The sequence below is a fragment of the Stigmatopora argus genome, chromosome 15 (genome assembly GCF_051989625.1).
Source record: "Stigmatopora argus isolate UIUO_Sarg chromosome 15, RoL_Sarg_1.0, whole genome shotgun sequence".
NCBI classification, from domain to species: domain Eukaryota; kingdom Metazoa; phylum Chordata; class Actinopteri; order Syngnathiformes; family Syngnathidae; genus Stigmatopora; species Stigmatopora argus.
Genome location: NC_135401.1, coordinates 12,794,862 through 12,815,631, shown reverse-complemented (window position 1 = coordinate 12,815,631; position 20,770 = coordinate 12,794,862). Strand labels below are relative to the sequence as shown.

The 20,770-nt window shown below is 40.7% G+C and overlaps 1 protein-coding gene across 1 annotated transcript; it reads left to right on the top strand.

Moving 5' to 3' along the window:
• The first annotated feature begins 10,494 nt into the window (after nt 1-10,494).
• LOC144090055 (macrophage mannose receptor 1-like) lies at nt 10,495-14,657 on the top strand. The gene is made up of 8 exons (XM_077621356.1): nt 10,495-10,974; nt 11,110-11,270; nt 11,352-11,461; nt 12,028-12,155; nt 12,686-12,840; nt 13,369-13,484; nt 14,154-14,276; nt 14,363-14,657. Exons 1-8 carry the CDS (start codon nt 10,818-10,820, stop codon nt 14,364-14,366), a joined length of 954 nt encoding a protein of 317 aa, XP_077477482.1. The 5' UTR covers nt 10,495-10,817; the 3' UTR covers nt 14,367-14,657.
• The last annotated feature ends 6,113 nt before the right edge of the window (nt 14,658-20,770 follow it).

Sequence of the window (20,770 nt, the reverse complement as noted above, 5' to 3'; positions counted from 1 at the left end):
GCTGCAAGAATATACCCCCCCGCCCCATCTTCCTCCCCTTTCGTTTCTCTCTCCGTCTGCCATTTTCCACACGCTAAGCCCATCCTCACACACTGAACTTAATAAGTGGTAACCTATGTTGAAAAATTTCCAACAAGATTTGGGGCTTGTCAACATCCAGTTTGGCACATCCCCGTCTCAAAACCCAGAGTCGTCACAAATATATACAACCCCCTCTCTTTTGTGAAACATAGAGGATATTCGGTTTTGTTCTGGGTCTGCCCTGTTACCCTGATTAAGAACATGATACCATATGGATTAGTGGTGTTCCAATCACGTATTTTTACGATTTGTCACCTGATTTACGGGATCTGTCAATAGCGGCTCCAATCTGATATGTCAGGAACCTATTAAAAGTGGGGAGGGGGTTAGGCATCCAAATGTTAAAATATTTTGATTCCATACAAATTAATCATTTGTTTTACTGTGTTTTTTTAAGTATGTAAATGTTTACTGTTTGCTAGTAGGTATTCATATGTGAGGAATTTTGTGATCTTTTTTCATGATTTAGGCCTATTAAGCAATTTGACTTGACATTACCACTCTTGCATGATGCTATCTCACATTAGCTTCCTGTGACAGAACTTTCTCCAAACTGCGTTGTATATTTCCGCTTCTGCTGTTTGCAGCTGGATTTCCGCTTTGTTGTGTCGTGTAATAAATATTTTGGTAATATTTTGGGCATCTGGATTATTTAGTTGCTTTTTCGTCCCACTACAATAAAAATCCACTTCAAAAACATATTTTTTTCACCTGATTACGATCTTCCGATCAGGTAATCAAATCAGTAATTGAATCTCTAAATGATAATATTAGTATTATTATATTTGCAGATACGATTTGATGCAATGGCCTTCAATGGATATTTAACTTTATATAGAACATTCTTTTAAATACATGGAAATCCACACAATGAAAATAAACTCCACACATGAAGATCAGGATCTTGGCTCGAACCCTGGAACTCAGAACTGGGAGACCAATACGCTAACCACTCGTCCATGGGAGCACCTATATATAAATGTTCATTAATTCATTCGTTTTCTGAACCGCTGTATCCTCACTATGGTCGTGGGGAGTCCATCCCAGCTGACTTCAGGCCAAAGGGGGGGGGGACACCCTGAAGCCGGTGACCGGCCCATCGCAGAGCACGAGGAGACGGACAACCATTCACTGACACACCTAGAGGCGGAAACCGGAGTACCCAGAGAAAACCCATTTAGGCCCAGGGAGAACATGCAAACTCCCCACAGGTGAACTGACCTGGATTTGAACCAAGGACCTCAAAGCTGTGAGGCTGAGATAATTTCAGAATTATTCTCTCATTTCATCTCATTTTCGGAACTGCCTATCCCAGCTGATAGGCTCCAGCACCCCCCGCGACCCTAATGAGGATAAAGTGGTTCAGAAAATGAGGAGATGAGAGAACAATTCCGAAATTATCTCAACCTGACAGCTCTGGGGTCCTTGGTTCAAATCCAGGTCCACCTGTTTAGAATTATCCATGTTGTGTGGGTTTTCTCTGTTTACTCTGGTTTCCTCCCATATTTTTCCAAAATCATGCTTGGTAGGCTGATTGGAAACTCTAAATTGCCCCTAAATTTAAGTGAATGTGTTGTCCTTCTCCTCATGCTCTGCGATTGGCGGGCCACTAATTCATGGTGTACCCCTCCTCTGGCTCGAAGTCAGCTGAGATAAGATCCAGCACCCCCCGCAACCCCAGTGAGGATAAAGCGTGTTCACTAACATTGATGATGATCATGAGAATGAACATTTATTCAACTAGACCAGGGGTGGGTGCAGGTTTTTCCTTCAACCAATTCAACACAACACTTTAACCAATGAGGTTTTTGCTGAAACAACAAGCACCTGACTGTAATCCACTGATTGCACTTCTAAGATACCAGCCTGGTGGAAAGGTTACCTCTTATAGGTTGGAACGTAAACGCGCACCCACTGCGGCCCTTTCTGGAATAGTTTGCCCACCTCTGGACTAGACAATCCATTTCAAGTAAGTGGGCTGACATTAATTGATCATGTTTCAGTGGCATTTTATCTAAATCAAGAAAAACAAAACAATTGAGACATTTATTTTTATTTCATTGGCTCGTTCCTTAGACAATCAATCTATCAATCCAGATCCCTGTATGATTGCACCCCTAATCAATACTAATATACACTATAAGATGTATGCTAAGTTGGCCTCTCCCTCCCCTGATAGTGCGAACAGCTGTACTCGAATTCAGTCATGCTCCATCCAGCGCTGTCGCCAGGCAACACAGAGAGGGGAAATCCATTCTCTGATTCTCCCAGAGTCGTCACCAATGACAACAACGTCCCCAACCATGCTCCTTGCTTTTGTCTATTTGAATTTGCTTAAGCTGCTTTTGTGATGTTTACATATTCAAAACTGCTTCCCCCTCAAAAATGTAATTAGTTGATTTTTATTGGACTACACATTGTGTGTGTGTGTTTGCGTGTGTGTGTGTGGTAGTGTTAGGAGTCTGTGCGATTGTGTAGCTTGGCTAAATCCCATGAGGCATTGGGGCAGGGCAGCAGCTGCCTGCTTGGATGGATGAGAGGGGCATAGGGAGGGGTCCAGATGGCCACAAATCAGTTTAGTCACGTGTCTGCGTAAGTAAACAGTGCCTGTACGCTTTCACCTTGACTTACGAATTTAATTTGTTCCTCGATCAAGCTTGTGACGCAATTGTAGGTATACGAGTCAAGAAATTAATATTTACATGAATATTTTTATAGTATTTCAAAGCTTAACTTATTGTCTGCCATTGAAGATGAAGGCCAGTCAGATTGATCAGGGTTAGAGTTAGGGTTTTAGTTAATTCATTTTCAGATTCATCATTTTAAGAGGGGCGGCCCGGCGGTTGAGCGGTTAGTGCGTCGGCCTTACAGTGGGGACCTGGGTTCAAATCCAGGTCGGTCCACCTGTGTGGAGTTTGCATGTTCTCCCTGGGCCTGCGTGCGTTTTCTCCGGGTACTCCAGTTTCCTCTCACATTCTAAAGACATGCATGGTAGGCTGATTGCACACTCTAAAATTGCCCCTTCGTATGAGTGTGAGCGTGAATGGTTATTTGTCTCCTTGTGCCCTGCGATTGGCTAGCCACCATTTCAGGGTGTCCCCCGCCTCTGGCCTGAAATCAGCTGGGATAGGCTCCAGCACCCCCCGTGACCCTAGTGAGGATATAAAGCGGTTCAGACAAATGAAATGAGATGAGATCATTTTTAGAAAAAGAAACAAGATATATTGCAATTAACATGAATTGACAAACTAATTATATTTTTACCCTCCCCTGTGACCTACCTGTGCCTTTATTACAACATTTGGAGAAACAAGAAGGCAACATGCCAATGATCAAGCTGGAAGGATAGCATCACGCTAGCATTTTGCTCATGGAGTGCACACAAAATCTAAAATATCTAACAATAAAAAAATTGTGATATTATTCAATGACACTTCAGCTCTAGCCAAATGAAGCCCGCTAACTTAAATTGACTTATAATTCTCAAATTATTACAGAAGGTTTTGCCCACAGATATATGCAACATCTCACTTCCTGAGTGAATCCGTTAAGAGTTTCGATTCGTTCCCACAACCCCTTGCTGCAAATGCTTATGCAGTTACATGAATGGCATATTTGACTCAATTTCCCAAGATTGTAAGAACCTCTTCTAACAATGTTATAGTTGCTACTAGAGGTGAGATCCTAAGCGCGAGCTCGACCCCGACCCAACCCAAAATCCGTCGTCGGGTCGGGTCGGGCCGGGCTTCTCTCCCGCTGAAAAAAAAAAGTATACTAAAACGATGTGTGGTCTCTCTTGCTGACTTAAAAAAATAAAAATAAAAATATGTTTATAAAAAATGTATACTAAAACGATTTGTGGATACTAAACTAAGGAATACTTGTTATAAAATAAATAATTTGGACAAAACAGAGCCAGAGCATGCTCTGCGCACACCACGTTAACGCCGCCCTCTTAATAATCTTCCCCTCCGGAAGTCCCCATCTATTTTGACATTGTATCCCCAATATGGAGGAGTAAGAAGTTAAGGATAAACTAAAGACTGGAGAACTGAAAAGACAAACACGCACCAGTAAGAGTGAGGTGTGGGAAAGCTTCAAATTGATTGTTGAATACGCGACAGAAACTTGCATTGGCTTTATTGAATGTAGTCAATGTGGCGCTTTGCTTTCATAGAAGAGCAAAAAGACTGGCACCTCGATGCTGAGCAGGCATTTGAACAGTTGTACTGGCAAAAATGATGATCGTCAAACATCTATATTATCATATAAAAGATGTAAATGTGTATTCAGTCTTGTCTAACTTAATATGGAGATGTCGACTTACCACCACATTCAGGACTGTCAGATCGGGTGGAAAGTGATCTGTTCCTATGTTGATCCATGTTGTGGATATTGTATTGTACATTTGTGTTTTTGCATTGCAATTGAGGTTTTTGCCTTATCTAAAAGAAAATAAAGGAGCGGTTTCATCTCCTGATTTGCTTTTTAAGATTCACTGCAAACAACTGTCGTACGCAACACTTGTTCACTGTCATGAATCATGCTTCCGAACTTTTGCGGTTGCAAAGTCGAACAGACATAAGTCACATAGATTGTAACTTGATGACTGCCTGTATCTCTGAGTGCAGAGGTCAGATAATCAAAAACAACACCTAGGTTGGGGGTCAGCAACTTGCGCCCTAGTGGCTCCCTCATTCTTTTTAAAAAAAATTTAAAATGGAAAAAGATGGTGGAGGGAAATATGTTATTTCCTCGAATATGGTTTCTGTAGGCAGACAAACATGATATAATTTTTTTTACGTTTTCCAATGCTGTAAAAATGTGTAGAATGAATATAAAAGGAGGAAAGGGGAAAAGAGAAAAAATACTGACAAAAACCGAGAATTCAAAGTATCTTGCACCGAATCATTTGCCTTCATTGCCAATGTGGAAGGATTGCTTGAAAATTCATTTTGTAGCGAGAAGTTAGAGAAAATGAAATCTACTGTTGTGAAAATGCAAATTCATAGAATGAATATCGTGTTGATCTTCTGAAAACTTTTCCCTCTTTTTTTTTTATGCCTGAGGTGTCTGTCATGTGACTGAACCAGTCCACCACATGCATTTTTGTAAAAACGTAAAAATATGACTGTTGGTCAGTTTTGGTGGGCAGGTTGCACCCTGAGCACTCATAGTGGCCTCACCGGCCCTCTAACTGCATTTTTGTCCAAAAAAGTTAGATCAGATCGGTCGGTAATTCTATCGTACATTTGTGTTTCCGTATTGCAATTGAGGTTATCATTTGCGAGACTGTAATGTTGCCTTATCAAAAGGGAAATAAAATAGATAAATAATCTACTGATTTGCTTTTTAGGATTCATTGCACACAAAAGTAGTACGCCACACTCGGACTGCACTGTCAAGAATCATGCTTCAGAAGTTTTGCGGTCGTAAAGTCGAACAGGCCTAACTAGCATAGCTTGTAAGTCGATGAATGCCTGTATCTTGAAGTACAGAGGTCAGATAATCAATAACATTTCGGACAACGCCTCGGCTGGGGGTCAGCAACCCGCGCTCTAGTGGGCCCCTGGTGTTTTTTTTAAATACATTTTTAAAATAGAAAAAGATGGTGGAGGGAAATTTGTTATTTCCTCTAATATGGTGTCTGTAGGCAGAAAAACATGACATAAACATTTTTTACATTTTCCAATGCTGTAAAAATGTGTACAATAAATATAAAATCTCAACTTTTCATTCAACGAACAAAAACACATTTCTATCAGTAGGGTGGGATGCCATGCAGGTGGCTGTAGTAAATAAACTGCTGGCCGTGTGATGGGCTATGGATCTCAAGAGAAAAATAACTGACAAAAATTGAGAAATCAAAGTATCTTGCACCGAATCCTTTGCATTCATTGCCAATGTGGAAGGATTGCTTGAATATTCTCTTTGTAGCGAGAAGTTAGAGAAAATGAAATTTACTGTTGTGAAAATGCGAATGCATTGAATGAATATCGTTTATCGTGTTGATCTTCTGAAAACTTTTCCTTGTTTTTTTCTATGCCTGAGGTGTCTGTCATGTGACTGAACCAGTCCACCACAGGCATTTTTGTAAAAACGTAAAAATGGGACTGTTGGTCAGTTTTGGTGGGCAGGCTGCATCCTAAGCACTCATAGTGGCCTCACCGGTCCTATAACTGCATTTTTGTGCAAAAAAGTTAGATACAGGCAGTTGTCAATTTACCACCACATTCAGGACCGTCAGATCGGTCGGACATTCTATCATACATTTGTGTTTCCGTATTGCAATTGAGGTTATCGTTTGCGAGACTGTAATGTTGCCTTATCAAAAGGGAAATAAAATAGATAAATCATCTACTGATTTGCTTTTTAGGATTCATTGCACACAAAAGTAGTACGCCACACTCGGACTGCACTGTCAAGAATCATGCTTCAGAAGTTTTGCGGTCGTAAAGTCGAACAGGCCTAACTAGCATAGCTTGTAAGTCGATGAATGCCTGCATCTTGAAGTACAGAGGTCAGATAATCAATAACACTTCGGACAACGCCTTGGCTGGGGGTCAACAACCAGCGCTCTAGTGGCCCCCTGGTGTTTTCTTTCAATAAAATTTTAAAATAGAAAAAGATGGTGGAAGGAAATATATTATTTATTCAAGTATATTAATTCAAGTGTGTGACCCAAGTCTAATATTTGAAGTGAAAAACATAGACATGAAAATATGCCAATTTAGGCAATCATGACAAAGCTTCCAATTTTCTCGTTTTTTTAATATTTGTGACATGTTCAGAGTTTATTGTTTTGTCAGCAGGTAACCTAATGGAACAAACATGCTTAGACAGAATTTGTATTTCTATTTATTCCAAATAGTAGGAAATGCAGAGAGTGCAAGTGTTTTAAGCACTGATAATATCCCTAAGGCAAGCGGTCGGGAACTTTCCTAAAAGTCCAACTGTCACATTCTTACATTCTGACACAGAAATGCAGCTAGGGGACTGGTGTGGCTACCTTAAAAACCATTAAAGACACCCCAGGCAAAATAAAAAATAAAAAATATGGAGCAGCAACAACTCATGATTTGGCTTAATGTAACCAATCTGGTGATGACGGAACAATGGTCCATCTGTTGTTGACCTTGGGTTCGAACTTTCAATTTCAGTCAGAATTTTAGTCGGAAATTTATATAATTTTCTCTTAGAAAGAGAAGATTTTTTGATGATTTATGATTGATGTCACATTTAAGGCACAGTTTGTAATGAAAAAACAAACATGGTGGGACAGGCAGCTTAGCTAGTTTCCACTTTCCACTTCATGTATTTTAATCTTCTCCTTTAGCAGGAACATCAAATCAACTGTTTTTAAACAGGGAAATCTAATCTAAAATCCACGTTATTGTCAGAAAACATTTGAATTTGGACTAAATACAAATCACAGTTGTGTCGAAAGTGTTTCTAGGACCTATGTGAAATGTAAGGCATGTGGTCAAGGTGCGGCCTGCGGCCCTCAAAAAGGACCACCTGACACTTAATCACTTTATGACCCCAAAGAGTGCAATTAGGAAACCGGTGGGGCTGCAGTAGTGGTCAGGGTGTGGCCCACCCCTTTATTCCCACCTGTCCACACAAAAAATGCGGACAGGTCACTCACACAACACCACAGGCAAAAATTTAAAAATTTCGACTACTGGAGAAACATTTTACCAAACATTATTTTATCACATCACAAAATGGGGCTGTGAACCGTATGTAATTTCTGATTTGTAGGTAGGTACAAGGTAAAATTCAGCAATAATAAAAACAACAATTCCCCCCAAAATGATATAACACTGAAAAGTGTTAGTTAGGTTTACTAGGTTTTGCCTCATATTCTGCTTTTGAGACCCATCGTAATAGAAATACCTTTCCCATTATGCACTTTGGAAACAGTTCTGGAAAATATTGTCAGAGCTGTAATTTGATGATGAATTTTATAGACCTGTTGTATTTTATTTTGTTTATTGAGGAATAAAAATGCAATTCATTGTCGGCATTGCTTATGCTTACAAGTATTGCAATGGATCTGGAGCTTATCCCAGACTACCATGGGCAGTAAACACACTCACAATCATACCTGAATGATAACAAACGTGCAAAAATATCTTCTATTTGTGTTAAAGGTCAGGTGCACAAGTTTAAGAAGAAGCTAAAGTTAGGCAAAAGACAAAGCACATGTATGCATGCACATAAACACAGGTCTTTACAACTTAAAAATAGGAATTCAAAATGCATTGAATCACAGGTGTCAAAGTGCTGGCCCAGCGCATCATGTTGTGTGGCCCGGGAAAGTAAATCATGAGTGCCGACTTTCTGTTTTAAGATAAAATTTAAGTGAAGAGTATAGATGTAAATTAAATTTCCTAATTGTCCCCCTTTTAAATCAATAATTGTAATTTTTAATTAAAAAAATTGTTCATGGCAAAAAAAAATCTGTGTTTTTAGTTCAAAAATCATTTTGTAAAATTTAAAAATATTTAAAAAAAGCTAAAATAAACATTGTTTTAGATCTATAAAAAACTTAATAGTTCTTTTAATCCATTGATTAATTTAAAAAAAATATTATATCTAAAATGGTCCGGCCCACATGAAATCGAGTTGACGCTAACGCGGCCCACGAACCAACCCGAGTCTGACACCCTTGCATTGAATAGAACTTATCTTTTTTATTTTTTAAGCTTCATGATTTTTTTGCATATTTAATTTTTCTCCACATTTGATTTTTCACCCCTTCATTCGTCACTGCTTCCTAACTATTTGGGTTTACGTTCCCCTTTGGTGCTGCATTTTTAGAAATAATTGATTCCGTCACTGTATCTTCTGCAATTTTGTCCTCCTCTATCCAAACGAGTAATGGTCTCTCCATCTTTATATGAAGAAGTCATTACTTTTAATGCTGTTTTCTACTTCAATGTCCGGACAATGGTAGAGGGATTAGGGTCGTCTCTCCTTGCAATATCAGTCTACTGCAGGGCATTTTTAATTTTTTTGAAAAAGATCTTCTGTTTTTCGTCGATGGATAACAAGGCCCGTGTCTTCATTTCATTCGGAGTATTCTTTTATTTTCTGAGCTGCTTATCCTCACAAGGGACGCGGCGGTGCTGGCCTCTCCCAGCTAACTACGGGCACGAGGCGCGCGGCACCCTGAATCGGTGGCGAGCCAATCGCAGGACACAAGGAGACGAACAATCATTCAGGCTCACCAGCTAGCTTAGCATGCATGTTTTTGGGATGTGGAAGAAAACTGGAGCACCCCCCAAAAAACCCATGCAAGCCCAGGAAGAATGTACAAACTCCACACCAGGACCAACATGGGATTGAACTCACGGCCCCGTAAATTTGAGCCCGACACATTAAATTTAAACCCTTAATATCATAGCTACGACTACCAACAACTGTGTCATAATAAAAAATAAAATGAAGTTTATCAATTATTATATATTTATTGAACTATCCAGTCAAAAGAACTACATATTTTATGATGCTTTTTCTGATTATAATACAATAATATGGACCTATTATACAGAAACATTCTAACTTGAGCAGGAGTTTGTAATTATAAATATAAAATAGTTTATCAATTATTATTTATTTGTTGAAACTATCCTGTCAGAAGAACTACATCTTTAACATTCTAACTTGAGCAGGAGTTTGTCATTTGAGCTGTTTTTTTTTTTTATTTAACTGGCTTGGGATGCATGGATTTCTTGTGGCTGCGCTGGTTTTTTCCAGGTACTCCGGTTTATTCCCACATCCAAAAAACATGCATACTAGCTTCAGAGTGTATCCAACTGCTCATAGTAAGCTCCAGTACCCCTGTATCCCTTGTGAAAATAAGATGCTTGGAAGATGAATACTTGAATACTTTAGTTGGCATATCAAACTGAATTATGCTTCCCTTTAATTGTCAACTAATAGTAAATGATTGTACATGAGCAAAAACAACTAGATGAAGAGGGGATTTGGTGCAGTGCGAGTGTTGCGTACAACAGTTATTTGCAGTGAATCTAACAAAAGAAAATTAGATGATTCATCTATTTTATACCCCTTTTGATAAATCAACATTAAAATCTCGCAAACGATAACCTCAATTGCAATGCGGAAACTCAAATATACAATACAATATCCGACTGATCTGACGGTCCTGAATGTGGTCGTGAGTTCGCAACTGCCTGTTTCTAACAATTTCGCCCGAAAATGCAGTTTGAGGACCGGTGAGGCCACATGAGTGCTCAGGGTGCGGCCTGTCCACCAAAATTGACCAACGGTCACATTCTTACGTTTTTACAAAAATGCCGATGGTGGACTGGTTCAGTCATACGACAGACACGACACCTTAGGCAAAGAAAAAAAGTGGAAAAGTTTTAGAAGAACAACACGATAAATGCTAGTCATTCAATGAATTTGCATTTTCACAACAGAAAATAATTCAGTCATTTCGTTTCCCCAATGCAAAACCATCGGCTTCTCTTATTAATGTGACCAAACACCTTTCCGAATATAAAATAATTAAAATAAATAATTAAGAATTCACATAAATATCTACACACTGAAATAATTGTAAAAAAAAATCAATTTGGAATGCATAAGAGTTGAATTACTGAAGAATCATTCACGATGACCTCCAATTTGATGGGCGGGTAAAGACTGGCTGTCCCTCGAAGAATGATTGGTGGAAATCAGTGGTGGGATGTGGCTGTGTGATGGACGTTGTGGTGAAGAAGGTATTTAACTTCAGAGCACAATCACATTCAGTAGGAGATTTTGCAGGTGCGAAGCTGATTTTCCTAGACATTGAGATGAAGGCATCAGCGCTTCTTCTCCAGGTGTCCATCGTGCTTGCCTTTTGGGCTTTTAATGGTGAGTCAACATTTACTTGTGATCTTCTTACAAGGACTTACCTTCATGGTGCAGTCCAACAGGAGTATTCACTCCAATTAAGTGATCACTTCCACTTGTATGTTTGCCACTGTTTCTTTATATTGTATGTATTAGAGGTCCTGTGCCAGCCATGTCCACGAGGCTGGTTGCTGTACAGGGACAATTGCTACTATTTTAACCAAAATTGGTATCAGCGGAAATCGTGGTATAGAGCCAGAATCAGCTGCCAGCGCTGGAAGGCCGACCTAGTGGTCATTCAGGATATCACGGAGAGGGTGAGCCACTCTCACACACACACACATTCTCCTTGTTTTTTCCTACTCTTAATGATACATGTCTGATAACATTTCTTGAAGATATGGCTGGAATCATCTATTAAGAAGGCCAACTGGATCGGGCTGACAGACTGGAGGAGAGAAGGAGAGTGGAAGTGGATTAACGGATCTCCTCTGAATTACTACGCAGCGTAAGTAGCTTGAAGAAAGTTACAAAAGTTGGGGTTCATCTCATTTTCTGAACCGCTTTATCCTCACTAGGGTCGCAAGGGGTGCTGGAACCTATCCCAGCCTACTCCGGGCCAAATATGCAATTCTTTGGTACTTTTACCTAAACCTAACCCTGACCTCCAAAGGTAACAGTGATGTAGGTACAGGCCTAGAAACAATGGCAGTAATAGTGATAATTTCTCCTCCACCAACCTGAAATAACCACGAGCCTCGTTATAGGTGCTAAATTTCTCAATATAGGTACCTACCCCATCGAGGAGGGCACATTGTTTTTAGTCGCTTGTGTAATGTTGACCATATACAGCTTGACTATTTTGCTTTTTTCGTGTATATTGTATTGTTCAGAACTAAAGGATCACATAGCTTTCATTGCACTGAACTAAAATCCTGTTGTGAGGCTTGTGGATTATGCCCTTGCTTTGAAAAAGGGTTTGAGAATGGTTGAATTGGACGCCTGACAAGCATTTAGTACAGAGGAGCGGATGCTATTTGGCAGAGGCGGTGTGTAAAAGGCGCATTTTTGCAGGAACTGGGGACGAAATCAGCCTAACAACTACCGAAATCAAGACTGTGCTGTGATAAACTGGCGACGACGTGGCTGGAATGACGAATGGTGCAGTAAGAGACAGCACTACATCTGCAAGCGACCCGCAAGTGAGTACACACATTGTTGAGTGGGACTCCATGCAGTTTGTGGGAAATGTTAAGTATTTAAAAGAAACGTGAATTGGGTTTTTTTTTTAATTAAGCGGATGACCTATATTGTAGAAGCACAATCAAAGTCTTTTTTCATTGACTATAAATCATTTACTCTTGGATGTTTCAAACAAACATGTCAGTCATTTGTTGTAAGTACATGATTGTTTGATTACAAATTGACTACAATACAAACAACAGCATGACTCGCATTCTGTCTATGTCACATCTGCACTTCTATGATTGGTTATTTCAGATTCATTCGGTGCTTTTCTCCAGCTCTCGCATCTATTTTGAAATCTAACCCAAACCCCAGAATACTAGACTGACTTATGTGTATCTTGTACATACATAGTCAAAGTCAAGGTGGTTTGTAAAGGCTATCGATTTGGATGAATTTTATTCCCAACTGCACATGACAACGCACTAAAGTTAAAAGTTGAAATTTTCCACTAAGGTCATATGTAATTGCTTTTGCTGTACCTTAGTTACGCCAGAAGTGTGTGAGCCAGGCTGGACGGAGTACAAGAGAAAATGTTACTACTTCTCCAAAACCGGGGATAGGAGATCGTGGTTTTCTGCCCAAGACTACTGTGAGGATAAGAATGCCCAACTGTTGATCATTGAGAACCTCAAAGAGAGGGTAAGCTGAAACCCCCCCCCCGCCCCCTTTCACTGTTCTGTTCCCCAGTGGTGCCTAGTGAATTTTTTCACATGTGATAAAATCGGGTCACTTCAAATATTGCACGAAAGCCCTTTTTCTGGATAGGTCATGAGTGTGTGTGTGAATCATTGTTCGCTTGGTGAACATTCCAAATTGTCTGGAAGTGTGAATGTGCGCATGTATGGTTTACATCTCCATTTGCCCTGCAATTGGCTGGCAACTGATTCATGGTGTACCCCGCCTACTGCTCATTCTTAACTAGATTAGGCAACCATCATGAAGAGAAGTGGCTCGAAAGATAAATCAATGATACTGTTGTGGAGGGTATGGATCTAATCATGCTTTCTTGCCTGGCTGCTTATTTTGGGTATAATGCATAACTGACCCTACAATCAATACGAACCAGTTGGGTAGCTCGTTAATTTATTAGGGAGGACTGTGGCCACCTCTGGGGCTGCCATTGTTCTCCCTCTACAAAGTATTTATGTAAGGTGCAATTTCTTGTAGAACTGGGTACGATCGCAACTTGGTGACTACGCCTACCACTATATCGGTCTGACGGACATGCACAACGAGGGAAAATGGAAGTGGATCGACACAACTTCTTTGGACCCTAACCTAGCGTAAGTAGCTCGTGGTGAGTTGAAGCAACGTCAAAATTCGGTAAAGTCGATACCTACTGGGTACCTGATGAGCATTTACAATGTCAGATTGCCTGATTTTGAGACAAGGTCATGGGGAGAGTTCTCCATTTTATTGATTTTTCATTAAAGACAGCTATTTGCCAGGGTCTCTGTGTGCATACCTGTCAACCTAAGACTACATAAATCCATGTGACTGGCTACAAAAATCCGTATATCGACTTCAGTATCTTTATGTGAATCAGCACCAACAAGAAATAACATTTAAATACACTTGGACATTCCAACTATATCGCAACATCCAGTACAGGAGCAGGGGGATTTACCAAACCAAAGGAAGCTCTATAAGAACTTCTTTTAGTTTGATAAATTCCCCATTTCTGGTCCAAGTATATCGCAACATTGCAATGGCACAACATTGCCATGATTGCACATACGGAAGCGAGTTTGTGGAAAAGCAAAGCGAATTTAGGTAAATCCGGCAAAATACGGCAACAGTGATGAAAAAAAACATCATTGGCAAAAAAAATGTGAATCTGTATGACTTTAGCACTACGGCCGTAGTGTTTATTTTTTCCTCACAAATAAGTATGATTCACGGAATTTTTTTATGGAATGACAGGTATGTGTGTGAAATGTTTTTCCGTGCAGGAACTGGCATCGAGGTGAGCCAAATAATGATGGTCACAAGGAACATTGTGTGGAGATGCAGGGTGGGAAGGGTGGCTGGAACGACGTCAATTGCAAACATGTTCGAGGCTTCATCTGCAAAAAGTAAGAATTTGACACTGAACAATCGCTGCAGCCATCTTGGGTGGACTTTGCAATATGTTAACCTTACTGTCTTCTTCATCTTACAGATGATGACGCAGTGTGACGTCAATCTTTCCCACTTGAGACTCAGACACAGGTAGCTTAGGATATTGAATTCATTGAGTGCACAAATATAGAAATTGCTAACTAGTGTAAGCTAACAGACCTTTGGTCAAAACTGATTCTACTAAGCATTAAAAGGACACTCTTCATGCCGCCATGCAGTACAACGTATCTAGAAGCAAGAGGCGATAAATTTCTGCGTTCTGTTTTGTGCCAGATGCAAAAGTGACTGGGTTCGGAAGCAGTGTTTTTGCCAGATATCAGCCAGCACACTTTTGTATTCACATAACATATATGTTTAGGGACGTTCACCCACCTTTTAAGCAACATTTTTTGCTTACACTGCGGAAACTACGGAATCAGTGATAAAGAAATAACAACACATTTTTAAGTATTAGTGAACCAGATCTCTTCATTAAGCGTAACTGATGAAGCAGTAGAAAAAAAAAACAATTGGCAATGTTTTTTAAAGTGTCTGATGTGAAATTTCAAATACACGCTGGTATACAGTTGACTACGGTGTTTTACTGCAGCGTCAATGTCCAATGCGTAGAAATTCATTCACTTATTTTTGTAAAAGGACAAAATGACACACAGCAATGAATATTTATGATCTTGCAGCCTGAAAAGAAATAAGTCTCTGTCAAATGCTAAAGACTCATTTTTTTGCTCGCTGTCAAATTACCTGCAATATAGAGCGGTGGTTTGTTAGCTGTCACTAGTCAATTGTCGCTATATTTGTGCACTAACAGTAGTCAGTTGGGAAGCTGGTGGTGGAAGAGGATACAAAACATCAAGTTGACGTTACTTCTTGTTGGGATGTTGACACACAGGAAAAATTGTGTTTAATTTGATTCACGTAATCTCTCAAATTCTGTAATTCTAATACAAAAAATGTGTTTGATGATAAATTCTGAAATCATGTGCAAGTACTCAGATCAATGTGTGCTGAGTTATATCAATAAAGTCTTTTTAAACTCAACAACTGGGAAGAATTTTATTGAACAGCACTGACGAGGACACATGTAGACTTTTGGTCATCAGCAAATCCCTGGCTTTTTGGTCCCAGCCTTTCACAGTTTAGGGAGTATGCATGTGCTCTCAATTGTGTTTCAAAACAATTATAAACGCCTCATTTATAACATTCAGCTCTGCACAAAAGATACAAAAAAAAACTTAACATCACCAGATGTCTTGCATGGAGCAGATCTATCAACCTAGAGTGCAATTTTCAGTTTTGTTCTCATCATAGTGGCCTTTGAACAGGGAAAAAAGGCCGGTCTGCTGTTAGGTAGAGGGATTATTCGTAGGTCAAGTGACTTTTGGCAGCTATTTTCATTGTGCCTAGTCAAGAGACTAATTACTTGCAAGAGAAAACGCTCCGTGAATTGAAAAACAAACTAGAAACAAATCAATCAGAATAATAAGAGAGCAGAACCTGCGAAACAGGTTGAAACAACAGGCGGGAGGGTCAAGTTCACCATTAGACATTCACAAAAACATGCAGAAATAAAGTGGAAAGACACTCTCTTTGATTACATGCAATTAGGGTAGGGATGGGCAAACCGGTCCTCGAGGGCCGCTGTGGGTGCAGGTTTTTGTTCCAACCAATATAGCACAGACAGTTTAACCAATGAGATTTCTGCAGAAAACAAGAAGCACCTGACTGCAACCCACTGATTGCACTTGTAGGACACCAGATTGGTGAAAAGGTGCTCTCTCAATGGGTTGGAATGAAAACCCGCACCCACTGCGGCCCTTTGTGGAATAGTTTGCCCACCCCTGAATTAGGGCGACCTTTGAGGACAGCTACCCATCTCCGTTATGACCTTACACTTCTTTTTTGTGGCGTTATTCGATTTGATGGCAAGGATTTACATGAACGTCTCAACTCTAAAAGGAGGGGTGGATTATACCATTGAGACACGTGAATGAATGTCTTTATCTATGTGCGTGCATGTCAGTCGAATTTTTATCTCAGTACATTTGTACCAAACCACATGCATAAAAATCAAAACAAATAAGGACTGAATTGTCTTGGAGGGTTCATGGTGATGTATAGATGACGAGGGAGGAATGCTCACCGCAGGTCCTATGGGGAGCAGTGGTTCTTAACCTGGGTTCGATCGGTCTCAGGGGTTCGGTGGAGCCTGTGCCGCGGAGGTCAAGACACATCGACTCATCATGTCTATTCATGATAGCATGCCCCACTTGACCATCAGTGGCTGCAGATGATCACGTGACATTGCTTGGCCAATCAGTGCTGGGAGGAATTTATATATCTTAAAATTTAAAAAAATCCTATTTTATTTTATGCTAAAGTAGGCTTCAGTGAATGCCCATAGGAAACTGTTGGGGTTAGGCAGCTCCTACAAGGTTAAGAACCACTGTCCTAGAGTAAGCCTTGACTTGAACTCCTTGGCACGTCTTTGATTAGACTAAACAAGGTTTTGGTATAACGCGCACCCACAATTTGTGATTAAAATTGGCATAATTCTAACTTGAGCAGGAGTTTGTAATTATAAATATAAAATAGTTGATCAATTATTATATATTTGTTGAAACTATCCTGCCAGAAGAACTACATCTTTAACATTCTAACTTGAGCAGGAGTTTGTAATTTGAGCTGTTTTTTTTTATTTAACTAGCTTGGGATGCATGGATTTCTCGTGCCTGCAATGGTTTTTTCCAGGTACTCCGGTTTATTCCCACATCCAAAAAAACATGCATAATAGCTTCAGTGTATCCAACTGCTCATAGCAGGATCCAGTACCCCTGCATCAATTGTGAAAATAAGATGCTTGGGAGATAATAATAATAATAATAATAATAATCGGACATAGGCCATGTCGTCATTACCACAACACAAAAAGCCTACTTGTCATCACACGCAGAAACTGCGTGTGACGAAATTGATGGTGCTTCTCCATAAGCTACGTTTAATCGGCAAAAGACCTAAATAAGTGTAAGTTACGGACTTGTAATTTGTCATTCCGCTGTTGTGGATACAGGTCGCTTACCTCTCGATTACCGCGCACACTTACCTTGCTGTCTGCCACTTACCTTCCTTCAAGTCAGCCAGCAGGAGGCAGATCACCAACCAACCATCTATTCATATGCCGCAGAAGGGAATGTGTGGTATGTTAGCGCGAGTTTAGATGTCTGATGGATGTGGGGAAAAAACTGTCCTTAAGCCTATTTGTCCGAGCTTTGTGGGACCTATAGCGTCTGCCAGAGGGCAGCAGCTGGAACAGATTGTGACCAGGGTGGTATGGGTCCCCTATGATGTTCTTGGCTCTGCTGAGGTAACGCGGGCTGGCAATGTCTTCAAGTGAGGGCAGAGAGCAGCCGACAATCCTCTGGGCAGTGTTAATCACTTTCTGCATGGCCTTTTTGTCTGCCGCCGTGCTTCCAGCGTACCACACTGTGATGCCGTACGCCAGGATGCTCTCTACAGTGGTTCTATAGAAGGTTCTCAGAAGATTGGAGCCCAAGTTGTTCTTCCTAAGTACCCTGAGGAAATGGAGTCGTGTCTGAGCCTTCTTCACCACTGCCGTGGTGTTTGTAGACCATGAGAGCGTGTCCGTGACGTGGACCCCCAGGAATTTAAAGGACTGGACCCTGTCTACACATACTCCATTTATGAGGAGTGGGGCCAGATCTGTGCCGTGTTTGCGAAAGTCCAAGATTATTTCTTTAGTTTTCGTGGTGTTCATTGTGAGATTGTTCACCGAGCACCACGAAGACAAATTGTTGACCTCATCTCTGTAAGCCGACTCATCCCCTCCTGAGATGAGTCCGACCACAGTGGTGTCGTCAGCGAATTTGATGATGGCGTTAGACTGGTGGGTGGGTGTACAGTCGTAGGTGTACAGGGAGTACAGAAGAGGACTCAGTACACAGCCTTGAGGGGAGCCAGTGCTTAGTGTAATGGAGGAAGAGAGGTGGGGACCAAGTCTAACAGTCTGTGGTCGGTTGGTTACTTTAGTTGGCATATAAAACTGAATAATGCTTCCCCTTAATTGTCAACTAATAGTAAACAATTGTACATGTGCAAAAACGACTAAATGAAGAGGGGATTTTGGTGCAGTGTGAGTGTTGCGTACGACAGTTATTTGCAGTGAATCTAAAAAAAGAAAATTAGATGATTCAGCTATTTTATTTCCCTTTTGATAAATCAACATTACAATCTCGCAAACGATAACCTCAATTGCAATGCGGAAACCCAAATGTACAATACAATATTCGACTGATCTGATGGTCCTGAATGTGGTGGTGAGTTGGTAAGTGCCTGTGTTACACCCCTGTATTCGATCTTGACACACAGGGGGAAATAATCAGAACAGCGAGATGTTGTTGTTACTTCAATCCAAACTTTTACTGTAATGATTTAACACAAAAACCCATAACATACAATTACACCCATATATATACATTATCAACACGTTAGAACCCAAAACATAATGTACAATTACACCTATATATATAAATATATATATATTCAACACTTTAGAACCCAAAACACAATGCACACACACACTCGTTCAACACACGGTCATAACTTGTTATATCTTTTCCTATTACAACTTCTAGTAGTCCTACTATTATTCAACAGGGCAAACAATGCAATATCAACAATATAACATCCTTTCTATGACCGTTATAGACACTGTCAACGATAATGGTGGCCGAAGGTAGCGTGCTAAATGCTATTCCATGTGCGTGCCCCGAGACTCTCACATTCACGCCCGTAATTCAAAAGTAAATAAACATTAATAACCATTATCTCTTTTCTCACACGCTAAACACTGTATATTACAAACCCCAAACTCAAACAGCCTTTACAACAAACAGCATACCTTGACACACAGGGGGAAATAATCAGAACAGCGAGATGTTGTTGTTAGTTCAATCCAACTTTTACTGTAATGATTCAGCATACCTCCCGTGCCTCAAGCTACTTGCTAAGACATCAATAATCGAATACCGATCTACTTTAACATGCCCCACACTTGCCATGTGGATCCAAGGATCACCAATCGAACACCGATACACACATTCAATCCAAACTCGTCATAGCTTCTTTACATGCAATCGTTAATAAATCAAACACTCTAGCATGTCACACTAATAAATCAAACACTCTAGTATGTCACACTAATAGATCAAACACTCTAGTATGTCACACCTGTATCTAACAATTTTGGCCGAAAATGCAGTTTGAGGACCGGTGAGACCACATGAGTGTGCAGGAATACAATCCCTCCCTCAGTTGACCCTCACCAGTTTGCTTATAGAGAAAACAGGTCCACTGAGGATGCTATTGCCATTGCTCTACATACAGCACTAAGCCACCTGGAACACCATGGGAACTACATGAGGATGCTTTTCATTGACTATAGCTCAGCCTTCAACACCATAAAACCGGAAATTCTGACTGACAAACTCTCCCACCTTGGACTATCCTCTTCCATCTGCTGCTGGATAAAGAACTTCTTGACCAACCGACCACAAACTGTAAGACTTGGTCCCCACCTCTCTTCCTCCATTACACTGAGCACTGGCTCCCCTCAAGGCTGTGTACTGAGTCCTCTTCTGTACTCCCTGTACACATATGACTGTACACCCATCCACCAGTCTAACTCCATCATCAAATTCGCTGACGACACCACTGTGGTCGGACTCATCTCAGGAGGGGATGAGTCGACCTACAGAGATGAGGTCAACAAACTGTCTTCATGGTGCTCGGTGAACAATCTCACACTGAACACCACGTAAACTAAAGAAATAATCCTGGACTTTCGCAAACACGGCACAGATCTGGCCCCACTCCTCATAAATGGAGTATGTGTAGACATGGTCCAGTCCTTTAAATTCCTGGGGGTCCACGTCACGGATAAGCTCTCATGGTCTACAAACATCACGGCAGTAGTGAAGAAGGCTCAGAAACGACTAAATTTCCTCAGGGTACTTAGGAGGAACAACTTGGACACCAAGCTTCTGATAACCTTCTACAGAACCACTGTAGAGAGCATCCTGGCGTACTGCATCCCAGGGTGGTACACTGGAAGCACGGCGGCAGACAAAAAGGCCATGCAGAAAGTGATTAACACTGCCCAGAGAATCATTGGCTGTTCTCTGCCCTCACTGGAAGACATTGCCAGCCCTCGTTACCTCAGCAGAGCCAGGAACATCATAGGGGACCCATACCACCCTGGTCACAATCTGTTCCAGCTGCTGCCCTCTGGCAGAAGCTATCGGTCCCACAAGGTACGGACAAATAAGCTTAAGGACAGTTTTTCCCCACATCCATCAGAACTCTAAATTTGCGGTAACACAACACACATTCCCTTCTGAGGTAATATGAAAAGATATTTGGGTGGTGATCTGCC